This window comes from Brienomyrus brachyistius, chromosome 12, assembly GCF_023856365.1.
Source record: "Brienomyrus brachyistius isolate T26 chromosome 12, BBRACH_0.4, whole genome shotgun sequence".
NCBI lineage: Eukaryota > Metazoa > Chordata > Actinopteri > Osteoglossiformes > Mormyridae > Brienomyrus > Brienomyrus brachyistius.
In genome coordinates this window covers 9,005,342-9,018,223 of record NC_064544.1, presented here as the reverse complement: position 1 = coordinate 9,018,223, position 12,882 = coordinate 9,005,342, and the positions used below count along the sequence as shown (strand labels likewise).

The 12,882-nt window shown below is 45.6% G+C and overlaps 2 protein-coding genes across 10 annotated transcripts in view; one reads left to right on the top strand and one right to left on the bottom strand.

Moving 5' to 3' along the window:
• The window catches only part of focad (focadhesin), a 51,257-nt gene extending 42,063 nt beyond the window's left edge, over nucleotides 1-9,194 (top strand). For all 9 annotated transcript variants that reach the window (XM_048970084.1, XM_048970085.1, XM_048970076.1 and 6 more), the window contains 6 exons: nucleotides 800-889; nucleotides 1,894-2,071; nucleotides 6,665-6,762; nucleotides 7,409-7,657; nucleotides 8,436-8,511; nucleotides 8,650-9,194. In XM_048970084.1, coding sequence (XP_048826041.1) covers nucleotides 800-889; nucleotides 1,894-2,071; nucleotides 6,665-6,762; nucleotides 7,409-7,657; nucleotides 8,436-8,511; nucleotides 8,650-8,723 — 765 coding nt within the window. In that variant the 3' untranslated portion in view covers nucleotides 8,724-9,194. The remainder of the gene's footprint in view (nucleotides 1-799; nucleotides 890-1,893; nucleotides 2,072-6,664; nucleotides 6,763-7,408; nucleotides 7,658-8,435; nucleotides 8,512-8,649) is intronic.
• On the bottom strand, nucleotides 7,669-12,411 carry hacd4 (3-hydroxyacyl-CoA dehydratase 4). The gene is made up of 7 exons (XM_048970089.1): nucleotides 12,283-12,411; nucleotides 11,753-11,859; nucleotides 11,185-11,312; nucleotides 10,792-10,901; nucleotides 10,287-10,393; nucleotides 9,836-9,949; nucleotides 7,669-9,441 (listed from the first exon to the last, which is right to left on the bottom strand). Exons 1-7 carry the CDS (start codon nucleotides 12,285-12,287, stop codon nucleotides 9,359-9,361), a joined length of 654 nt encoding a protein of 217 aa, XP_048826046.1. The 5' UTR covers nucleotides 12,288-12,411; the 3' UTR covers nucleotides 7,669-9,358.
• Nucleotides 12,412-12,882: the final 471 nt, after the last annotated feature.

The following is a 12,882-nucleotide window of genomic DNA, read 5'->3' as shown; positions in this document are numbered from 1 at the left end:
ACTGGTGAGTTGAGGGAACAGCAATAAGTGAAAATATAAGTCAAATAAAACAGCTTTCCTTTATAACACGGAAAGAGTATGTAACAGTGCATGTCTGACATCCTGTTAGCTGGTTATGTGGTGATGGCATAGTCAAATTCTAGGCTGCCCTTTAACTTTAGATGCACTAGTTAACAGTTTCATCCAATGAAACCGAACAATATTTAATGTCCCTTATGGAAAAAATGCCTTGGATTTTTTCTGCTGTTATAACTGCTAGAGGGGGTTACTTTGAATGAAAGATATGACATTATCTTGCTAATAAAGGTACTTTTAATGGTACTGTAAATTTATTTGTTAGCAAAGAATGTCGAGTGTATTTTTAATGAATGTTAAGTGAGTAACATGCAAATGTAGAAAATCTTAGTGTGCAAAAGCTTTTTGACGGGTGGTCCTGTGGGTGGAATTTCACAATTGTTGCTTAATTTCATTATAGTTATATTTAGCATTTTTAATGATAAATTTAGTCTGTTTACTTAGTCTATCCAAGATATACTTACTGTAGTTCTCCGCAACCTTTTTGTAACACTCATAAAATCTATGCAGTTTATTAACTTTAATTTTCTTGCTTTTTCAGTGTTTCCTGAATTAATTACTCCAGCATGATTCATTATTCGTCATATTTTGTTCAGTACAGTTTTGGGTTGCGTTCTGTCTGTTTGAAAATTGTACTTATTCTGAAGAGAGGAAGAGAAGGGAGTTCATGGAGTTTAAAATCATTGTTAATGTCCATCTTGTTAATTTTTTTTTCTTTTTGTAGGAAAGTGAAGCTGATTTGTATGTGGGCATTTCTAAGTGTCTCTCCGAAATGAAGGATACGGAGATTGAGAGGATAACTCGTGTCACTGAGGTAAACCGATTCTTTTTGTTGTACACGCAGCTATTATGCTGGGGATAACGTGTTCTGTGTGCCCTTATGGCCTGTATCTCATTCGAGTCTCAGCCTCTGTCATGAGCTTACAGACACTAAGGGATCTCCCTGTCTGACTAGCTATTTACTTACAACTGATTGCGTATAGAAAGGCACGCTAACATCCAGTAGACACTTCATAGGTGAGTTGTTTAACTTACAATAGCCCATTGAGAGTCTTTCTGGTGTGAAGCTCTGTATTCACAGATTATAGTAGCATCAGTCACGGTTGTGGCAAGTAATTTGAGGTTCAGTTACTGGCACGAATAAGTGCTACATCTTAAAGCGGTGGGTTACGAAGGTGAAATTGTGATGTGTTCCATTTGCCCTCGGAACTTGGATTCTGAGTCTGATTCCGAGTTTTGAAGCTGGAAGTGACGACATGCGTGCTCCCGTTTCTCGGAGCAGCATAGAGGATCCAGAGTTCAGAATCCAAGATGGCTGCGGCCTTTCTCAACAGAAGGGAAAATTTGTAGTTTTATACTGTTTAAGCACTATTTCTCATTTGTGGCTCATTAAATCGGACACACACTATACCATCCAACTTATCCGTGGACGTGTAGCTACGGAGTTTTATACGTAAAGCGCCGCGCGTGATGTGTTATCAACTGATATTGCTAACACTGGCTAACAACCAGGCTAGAATTGGATTTGATGATAGTCGTAGTATTTGTCGGATTTACGGTAGTTCAGACTAATTGTAAATGAACGAAGATAAAGGCCGTTTAAACTGAGGTACCTTAAATCCGACAAGTTGTCCGGCTAAGCAAAAAATCATGCTTTTTCTTATGGGTCCATGGTATTGCTACTTCTGCGGCTAATGGAATGCATCCGACTCCCCGAATTTTTATCAGATGTGACGTAATCTCGGAATCCGAAAATCGGATCCCAGGGCAAATGGAACGCACCATTGGGTCTAAATGTCTACCACGCTCCACCTGCAGGCTAACCTGGAGAAGACAGGCTTCGTCTTGGCCTACTTGTGCTCTCAAGGCCACGTGCCCCTGCTGGCCCTCAATGACGTCATTGCCACTGCGTTGCCGGGGCACCGGCAGGATGAAGTCACCTGGATGCTCACGCAGAGTTTCTACCAGTGTTGCCTGGCTTCCAACCCCAACACAGGTTAGTCCACAGTCTTCAAGGTCACGGTCGAGGCCATTGACCCACCAGATGTGTGCTTCTGAAGGCCCGTGGCTCTTATGGAGGCTGTGTACCTAAAACCAAATCAACGCGATCAATTTCGTTATAGCAATTCAATGTCGTATGAGCCGTAATCGTCATGGGGACCGCCACCCGTGCAGGGTCCCCAGGGTGAACGTTCCCTTTTGTTCTGATCCCACCCACTGTCCACAATTGGCTGACATAAATGCGATGCTACCGGATCGGTCAGCAGGACTAATTATGCGGTTACCAGCATGCTTTGCACTGCATTGCACTTTAAATAGTGCACATTAATATGTGTAGTTGAGTATTTGGGTTAATAGTAAATTGTAAATGTCGAAGCCGTGTAATGGTTGCTGTGGAATGCGTGCGTTTCTCTAGCTTGTAACTGTGTCGTGTAAATTGTTGGCTATCCCAGTCTGTGCTGCTGCTAGTATTAAACAAATACCAGTTGTTAAGAAACAGCAACTTGTACTCAACAGTACAGAAAAACAGAAAAGATACATCTACAAAAAAAATACAAAGTCCATCTCCAGAAACATTAGGATATTTTCTAAAACGGAATAAAGACAAAAATCTGTGATTTGCTAATTCGCATTAACCTTTAGTTAACTGACGGGTCCAAAGAGAAGATTCACTGACCAACACAATTGTAAAAATGTACCCAAAGTTAGAATTTGCTGGCTGCAACACGCTCAGCAAAAGTTGTTTAACATTCTGTTACGTCACCTTTCCTTTTACTACCACTTTTTAATTGGAACTGCAGATACTAATTGCAGTGATGTTGCAACTGGAAATTTTGCCCATTCTTGCGTGATACAAGACTTGCTGCTCAAGTCTGTGGTCGCCGTTGACTGATTCTCCTCTTCATGATGCGCCATACGTTTCCTGTCAGAGATAGATATGAACTGGCAGCAGGCCAGTCAGGTTCACGCACTGTGTCTACAAGGCATGTGGCTGTAGCCTGTGCAGTATGCGGTCTGGCATTGGCCTGCTGAAATAAGCATGGATGTCCCCGGGAGAGACGTTGCCTTGATGGCAATATATGTCTCTCTAAAAGCCTAATATATGGCTACTCACCCGTGCTGTGAGCGCTGACACACCCCCATACAGATATATTACAGGTGCTGCCTTTTACACCCTTTGCTGATAGCTATCTGGATGGTCGCTTTCGTCTTCGGCACAGAGCACTCGACGCCCGTTTTTCCCGAAAAGCTGAAATGTGGCCTCATCTGACCACAGCGCACGGTTCCACAGTCTTTCGGTCCATCTGAGATGAGCTCGGGTCCAGAGGACCCGCCGGCGTTCCTGCGTAGAGTTGATGTAGGGCTTCCTCCTTGCATAATAGTGTTTCAAGTTGCATTTCTGGGTGCAGCGACGGACTGTGTTAAGTGGCAAGGGATTTCCGAAGCACTCCCGAGGCCAGGCGGCTGCATTTGTCACAGTAGCGTTAGGGTTTCTTAGGCAGCGCTGCCTGAGGGCTCGAAGATCACGCGCATTCAACAGTGGTTTCCACCTTTGCCCTTGATGCACTGAGATGTCTCTGCATTCGCTTAATCTTTTCAAAATATTATGTAGATGTTCCAAGTGCCAATTGCTTTGCAGTCTTGCATTGAGGAATGTTCCTTTTGTACCGACTAACAATTCTCTCACGAATTTTTGCACAAAGGCGTGAGCCATGACCCCATCCTTCCAAACTGGTATTACTAGTCTTTCAAACTGGTATTGCTGGAAAATTTTGTGCACTTTTCAGTGTTATTTTAATACGGTCCCGATTTTTATTGACTGTATTGCAGCTATCAAATTCTAACTTTGCATGTACAGTGCCCTCCATGATGTTTGGGGCAAAGACACATTTTTCCTTGAGTTACCCCTCTGCTCCACAGTTTAAAATTTCAAATCAAACAATTCAGACATGATTGAAGTGCACGATCCAGACTTTAGTTTAGTTTAAAGTTATTTGCATGCATTTTGGTTTCACCATGTAGAAATTACAACCCTTTTTATACAGATCCCTTCCAATTCAGAGCACCATAATGTTTGGGACATAGCAATGTATTACAACAGTAATGTTTAGTACTTTATTGCATAACCTTTGCATGCAATGACTGCTTGAAGTCTGCGATTCACAGACATCGCCAGGTGCTGAGTATCTTCTCCAATGATGCTCTGCCAGGTCTCCAATGCAGCCACCTTCAGCTCCTGCTTCTCCTGGGGTCTTGTCCCCTTAAGTTTCCTCTTCGGCACATGGATGACATGTGACATTTGGATTCAAATGGGGTAACTGGCTTGGTTTGGGATCAGCATCTTATTGCAGGATTTAGCGCCGTCAAGTGAGTTTGGAGGCATGTGCTGGAACTTCAGCAGATGAGATGTTTCCACAGACCTCAGAGTTCTTTGTGTTACTGCCATCAGCATTTCCATCATCAGTGAAGATAAGTGTGTCAGTACCAGAGGCATCCCAATAGCGCCCAGACCATAACATCCACGCCGCCACGTTTAACAGATGAGCTGGTACGCTTTGGATCTTGGGCAGTTGCTTTTCATCTCCACACTTTCCTCTTGCCGCCACTCAGATGCAGGTTAATCTTGGTCTCGTCTGAGGGGTAAATCAAGGAAAAATCTGTCTTTCAAACATTATGGAGGGGACTGTATTTCCAAAATACAATTAAGTCGGACAAAACAATCTTTTCTTTGTACAGACGCTCCTCTACTTAGGAACTTTCAGACATACGAACGAAGAGGACCGTAAGTCCAAATTGTGTTCACTGGGCTCCCGTTTCCTGTCCACAACATCAATCTTTTTTTTCTGTGCGCTAATTCCGCCTAGTCCGACTTCTGTCCACTACTCGTGCCGCGCAGCAGCGTAGCGAGCGTACTCCCAAAACTTTTTTCTGGAAATGGAGTTTGTTATATAAAATACAAAAGACATATTAAACATAAACAGACAGGACACAAACAAACTGCAATTGAATGGAGTAACAGGTTACAGTGCATTTGTGAATATAAACACTGACTGCAATAGTGAAAAATGGGAAGGTTCCTTCTGGATCATGGCATGGCATAGGAAAGACAAAGCATATGGGTCAAGGAGGAGATTTGAAGTAAAACTCTCATTGGGGGGTGATTAGGTTTTATTTTGGCTTGTTTTAACATTGATCCCAGTCCTCCATGGCAGCATCACAGCGTCCCAGTGAACGAGCCTCCCTACCTGATCGAAGGGCCGTATCATAGACCATACACACTGTTTGTCAGTTCAATGAACTGCATTAGACAGGCATCAGGAGCATTTTGAATGGGGGGGGGGGCGCACACTGGCATAAAACTATTTTATGTTAAATGTGGGGGGGTCTAAACGAATAATTATGAAATGTGAAGGGGGACACGTTCCCCTCAGATTTAATGGCGGAGACGCCCAATGCTATTAGAAGTTCCTGTTTTGGCAGGAAGGATTAAAAACACCAGATAAACTTACAGTTTGTGTGAAGATCCAGCCACTTTGGGTGCCACTTAATCTTTTTCAGTTTTTTGGGTCCCAGTTGGCCTTTTTAAATGAATTTGATCCAATTTCTTTGGTAACCGGATTCTTGCTTACTTGATTTAATGCGCGATATCCTTTTAAGCAGATGTTTGTAAGCAGATGAAGACTTAAAAAGTTTAATCTGTCAGTCTGCTCTTTTGCAGAACTGTTATTCATTTGAATTGTAATGACAAATTGCAGCAAAATTCTGATTAAGTAAAGGGGCTGCTCACCCCAAAATTGAGAAAAGACGTGTTTTACAGGGACTTCAGCGCTATCTATCCACCTACTTTGTCCTGCTGGGAGTTGCCTTGTTTTGGAGATATCGGCCGTAGAAATGTCTGTCTTCTCTCAAGTATAATGGGACTGAATGTTATTCCATCTGTGGTGTTTAAAGCACCAAAAAATATATATATACATTTGGAAAGTGCAACAACAACGTCTCTTACCAGATATCATGACCCAGTTATTGAAGATAATCCACAGACTTTTTTGCGGTGAGCAATTTAATGTAGGAAGTATTTTCTTCTACCGAACTCCACACACGAATCGTATCACTGCGCAGAAGATACCTGGGGCGCACTCAAGCCCCTCTGAAACAAACATGTATTTTTTTTTTTCAGTTTTGGGATGAACTGCCACTTTAAGTAACTGAATGAATCTTCATCCATTGTCCAGCCTCTTTTCCTTGCCTGGGGGGTGGGGCTCCTAGCCTGTCCTGGGCTGTACAGAGTGCATAGCAGTTACACCCTGAACAGAATGTCAGTTGTAATGAAATTTTAAATTGGATCCAGACTTGCAACTTAAATTAGACTGTTTTATGTGAACTAACAGATCTGAGATTTCTTAATAACTGTCTGACTGTCAGTTGGTATGACGTCTGAATGGGTTTGATGTATTTTTTTTTAATAACAGCCAAGCCTAACACTGCAGCCTGCGTGTAACGAGGGCGGAGCACTTCGACAGAGGAGTTTGGAAGTGCTTCTTTAAATCCCGGGAACGCTGTTGAAACCGTCCTGGCTCTGTGTCTGCAGATGTGCTGAGGAGGATGGAATGGCTGCTGGAGCTGATGGGCCTGATCCGGAACGTGGCCTACGGAACAACCTCTGTGAATCACGGGGAGCCCAAGCAGGTGCAGTGGCCCCCAGGCGCATGCTGATGCATGTCAAGTGACCAGGTGGCTCATGGGAGTTTCACTTATATAAAAATGTTCCGAGGGCAGAAGGAATGATGATTGGTTCAGAGAGATAACCAATCAGATTGTAGAGGAGGTGGATCAAAACAACTAGAGGAGGCAAGACCAAGACATCTGATTGGTTATCTCTCTGAACCAGTCATTTTTCCTTCTGCCCTCAGTACGTTTTTGTGTAAGTAAAACTCCCATGTGCAAGCGAGTGTGTGTCTATGAATGTCCTTTAAGGAACCAAGGTAACATGTTATCCCGTCCTGTAAAATGATTGGCCAGATCCTGGAGGGTAGGGCTGTCCCTAGCAGTGACTCCTGCCAGCATTTTGCACATGTGAGTGTAATCTTATTGAAAATGTCTCCGTCACATGGACCAAACTTTTTCTGGAAATTTAAGGGGCAGGCTGCCATTTGCATAGCGTGCAAAAAGTGCGACTGAATGGGAGCCTCGTGGCTCAGAAATTCGCCTGTGGCCAAGTGGGGGCCAGCCATTATCTGATATCAGCTAAACCACACTGATGGGGAGATATGTGGCAGGGGGTGGGGTGTCTGTGTGTATTGCTGGGTAACCGGGCCCCCGACTTCCTGTGTAGGCCACAGGCTTCCTGCTGCGAGTTTTCAGCGCCGCCGTGCTTACCTGGGCAGACCATGCCATGCCGCTGCTCCAGGGAGTTGGGGCGATCTGGGCGCCGCGGAGAGAGGACCCAGAAGTGGGGCGGGCCGACTCGTTCTGCGGGGTGCTGCCCAGCCCGGGGCGGCCCGTCTTCCGGGCCCTACTGGCACTTCCCCATAGCCTCCAGCTGCTGCTGACCAAGGAGCCTTGGAAAGGACAGACTCAAAAAGTGCGTCCCACTTTATTTTACTAACTTTTTTTATTTTATCAATAATTGTGCATATTTTAATTCTCAGCTCGCGTTCTCCCCCATCTACAAAGCCCCTGTCCACTTACAGCTCTTCTTTTATCCAGTTCTAAACATGACCCACAGAAGGTTGATGACACACTGCATATACAACATAATCGGCCCTCACCATCTCTGGCTATATTACACCCCGCCCCCCCCCCCCCCCACCATTTTTGGTGTCATTCTGCAGAATGCCGTGAGCTGGTCACCCCGCAGCAGACCCACAGCTGGTTGAGTGGTGTATCTTTTGTTTATCTTTTGTTTATCTGCAATGGCAGGAAATGCAGCCAGCAGGACTGCAGGAAATGCACAGCCGCCATGCCTGTGGACGCGCTGCAGCGGCGCCCGCCACTTCCCTCCTCCTTCGGTTTCGGCCAATTAAATCGTCGAGTTTACAAAAGCGTTTCCCCCAGCAGGGTATAGATTAAAACCACAGCTGCCAGGTTGGGAGCTGCCAGGTTGCCAGATTATTTTTATGAAGTCTGAGCGGACTGCAGGATGACCTTGCCTTCTGCAGAAGTGTACACCCCAACCCTCGTCACATCGCATTAAACATGAACCCACTTGCAAAGATGACAAACGTTGATTACTGACAGTTGAACAAACAAATCTTAAGTTGTTTATTTCCTATTTTCACATGAACCCAGCTGCCGACTGGAACAGAGCTTAACTGGTTTTGGGGGCAGTTAAAATTAACCAGGGACTGTCACCCCTGTAGTTTTTAGACTGGCTCTTCAGCATCGCTGAGGGCCCGACCCAGAGCTTATCCGAGTCGTCCGTCTCCGCTGCCAAAGGTGAGTCCCTGTATCCCTGGGTCGCTTCCTGGTATCTCCACAACGCTTCAGAGTTGCGCTGTTGACATGTGGGCGTTGAGAACTCGTGTTTGGGTGGAACGTCCCAACAAGCTGCCTTTCCGTCCTTTTCGGAAACAGCCGCCATCGCCGCATTGAGGAACTTCCCCGAATTCCGGAAGAAGGCCGTCTGGGCGCGAGCTTATGGCTGGTAGATCCAAACTGGCGTCCTGACAGCTTGGCTGGAGCAACCCGAAGAGGGTGGAGGTGACAGGACCCTGCAGAAGTGTCCTGGAGACTTGCCCGGCCCCCATCCAGTGATCTTCATGTGACGATACCGCCGAACAGTACAGCTTAGCACCATTATTTCCTCAGATTGGCATGGAGTGAGTCAAGTCACATGGTGGGGCATGATCATTTTGCGCACCAATAGGCTGTGATTATGTCGCCCGCGGCTGTAGCGTGAATTCAGCACATCTGTAAATGACAAAGCTAGTAGTGTGAGACGTGATTTAATTCTACCGTGCTGCTTGTCATTGATATGCGTGCAGTGTTTGCGTAACGGAGGAACGGGCGCGCAGTGTTGCTGTGGGAGGGGCGCGGTGAATGACGTTCAGGGTGGCCTCGCCCTGATGCTCTCTGCGCCCTAGACCGTGACCGTGTATTAAAGAAGTGCTATAAACAAACAGCCTTGTGTCTTATCTGTCCTGCACCAGCAGTGTGGGAATTTCTGTGTTCCTGGCATGGGGGCGGAATAACGGTTAAGTGGGATTCATCGTAAAAGGCTTTCAAACACTGCTTAGCAAATCCCACCCCCCCCCCCCCCCAGCAAGGAGGCGGGCCTGAAGCTTCACTTCCTTTTCATTTTTTTGCTCCAACCTTCCAGCTGCTGTTTTCGCTCCCTCAGCAACCGCCACTCGGTGAAACAGGCCCCTGCAGTCGGAGGAACACGGCAACAGAATGAGCAGCAGTTCGCAGAAAATCCCGATGAGTGACAGACTCTCTGCTGGCAGAATGTCTGCTTAAAGTTTACAGCTCTTTTGTAATGCATTTCCACCCTGGTGTTTATATACGGAACTATAATCAGAAGCATAAACTTGCTTCCTGCCGTTTCAAGAAAAACAAACTCGCATTTAACCCGCGCCTTGATATTATAACTGTTTAGGTGAAATGTGTTGCACTGCAAGAATCAGACACTTGAACTGGCAGCTGTGTCCTTAACCATTACGCCATCTGCTGCCGGTGTTTGATATGACCAAAGCACGTGAGCCTCAGAAATGGTGTTACTGTGGAGGTGTTGAGAAGAGGCGACCTGGACGGTACTTGCCGACGACAAGCAGGGGCAGGTAGCCCTGGAGGATGTAGGGGAGATGGACGTAGGCAGAGACCGAATGCCCCACTTGGGACGAGAATGTTCTCAGTGCTTCACAAACAGTCAGCCCTGCAGGTACCAGAAATGTTTCTTAAAAAAAGGAGGGAAACATTCTTTCTCATACCTCTACCCCTACGATCCCCTATAAGAGCTGGCTCTCTTCCCCGGCTTAAGGGTGTTTTTTTGCCCACCTCCCACTTAGTCGTGTTTTAAAGGAAGCCCAGCCCCCTTCCCCAGATCGTCTCCCACATCCTGGCCTCTTAGAACGGTCCTGTATCAACCCATGACACTGTGTTATCAAACCGAAGCAGGAGTTACAGGATACCAAGCGGACGTGTTTATTTTTTGGCATTCTGCAGTTTAATGGCTGTGCCAGAAGATGGAATCTGAGTAGGGGTGGGAGTACCTTCTGCCAGCACCGAGAGGGGGTACACTGGAATCCAGAGGGTGTGGTGGGCCCACAGCATGTTCCAGGATGGAGTGTTGATGAGGGTCAGGAGTCCGTGGGGATATCTGCGCATAGTGCAGAACCATGTTTGTGTTGAGAGAGAAATTGGGAGCTCATCACCGGAACCAGCCCATGATGTAACCCAACTGCTGTACGAACAAACTTACCAGGCATCAGGGGGCGGGGAGGACTTTGGAAGTACCTCCAAGAGCCATTATTGATAACCAACTATTACGAAAACTAGGGGTACCCTCACCCCCCACCAATTGGCAAAATATACTCCAGAGGACCCTCCTCGACGCTAAGTTGGAAAAATATACCACCATCCCCCACAGCATATGCCCCTGAAAAACTCACAGCAGTGAAACATAACAGGACATATCAAGCAGATTATCATACATTCTCCTCGCCTGTAGGACCACGTATACACCACTGGGGACAGGTAAGCCAAAGGGCAACGTACCGCAGCAAACCGAGAATATTCCACAGGTAAAACAAGCCACAGACTATGGCTTTACTCTGAATGTTTTCTTGGGTGGCGATCACAAACAACAGGAAAATCCTCTCTGTAACCTGCGAACACACATACACACACACACACACAAACACGTTTTCCTGCTGCCGAAGTGAGAAACGTATCGTCACACCAAGCGCTATATTAGAAGTTCTTCTGCACAGCGTGTGTGGGCCTTGTAACTTAAAGCTACTTCCTAAATTATTTAAGCGTGATAAATAAACAACAAAGTTATCAACAAGTGCCTTCATCAACCCTGCTAAACCTGCTATAAAGGCGAGCTGCTACCGTTATCGGCAGCAGGCACGGGCGCGCCGCTGGCAGTGGGCGGGAGGCACGTACTTGCACGAACCGAGGCAGGAGCGCTCCTTTCTCTATCCCGTCTGCGATGTGGAAGAGCTCCAGCACCGACAGCAGCTGACAGAGGCTCATGGCCACACCGACCGAGTAGAAGGTATCGGCCAGGGCGTCTAAGAGAGGAGCAGATTTCAGCAGGGACGCGTCACGGCCCCATCAGAAACAGCCAGGGATCAGTCACTACTGACGTACGCAAACTCCTGACGAAATAACATGCAACTGCATGAGAGAAGAACGGAAACTCTTGAAATTTAAGTGTTTTTAATGATCAACATTTTGATGAATTTCTCAAAGCCAAACTGCAGGTACATGATCTCAAGGGTAACTTTAGGTTGAGCGTTGGGGGATTGAGGTCTCCGGCCATTTAATTAAGGGGGTCCAGGAGGTTGCATTAGCTGGTTTCGATTACTAGGGGGAGCTACAAACCCCACATTGCCCCATAATTTATGCCCATGCATGAACTCAGTCAATATTTCACGTATCTTCCCACACCCACACACGTTTACATATGAAATGCCAGCACCAACGGAAAGACCGGTGAGGTTTACCTTACCTCCACCAAAAGATAAGAATCTGGCCGTCAGGTTGGCAAAAATCCATGTGTGACCGCAAAACTGAAGCAGATTATACAGGATAAGATAGGCAAGTCTGATACTGCACCTTACGGGAAAAGATCATGCAAACGAAAAGCATTAGTTCTACACTCTGCGCACAGTGCGTTTTATTTATGGTTCCGCAACCATAAGGCTTTAATGCAGTTTTAATAATGCAAATAATAAAGTAAAAACACACAAAATGCCTGTGTGATTCCTTCCAGGGAAATCAGCAGAACTATCTGTGCAAAACTGTCCAAAATGTGTTGATGGGGGGGACTGCGGAATACAACTGACAAAGTCATGTAACAAAACGAAAGTAGATATATTTCTTGCACGCCTTATTAATTACACTGTAACTCGGGCTCATATGTGCTGTACCAAACAAAACGCAGTCTTTAAGGAAATTAAAAATTACAGTTAATGCCAAGTACAGTCCTGCAGGCACCCTAACGGTATACGCAGAGTACTTCGAGCAGGTATTGCTTACCTCATTTGTTTGCTTTTTGTTTAATCAGATCTGTAATCGATCTGTTTGCGAGGCGTTTCTTGAAAGTCAAGCGTAAAATTGCTCATTTCAGGAAGTTCAAATTTTCGGATACGTTCTGACGTCACTCGCGCTTTTCCTCGTTGGAGCCAAATTGCGGTGGCGCCCATTTGCAGCCTAATATGAAGAAGCATATATAGCAAGTATAGTGTTTGTAGCCTATACGTTGTAATTATCATATATGTATGCTTTGCATAAATGATCAATTATCTGCCGACTAATTTTGGTTTTAGAAAGAACATAAATAGACGAAAAGATTAATCTTGAACCATGTGTTTGATTGATACCCCATGTTGATAGTTTCTTTTGATTTTTATTTATTACAGTGATTGCATTTATACCGCTGATAATGTACCTCACGTTTCATTTGCAGTCCTGTTTTCGCGCAGTGTTTCATAGTTACATATTTTCATAGTGCCAGTTGATTTACAGTGGTTTAAGTACAGCGCTCTGATCTTTTCCGTCAGCTAGTATCCGCCATGTAGGTACTCATCATATCATGAGTTACGATGCTGTTTACGTCAATGATTTGCAGTCAGTATC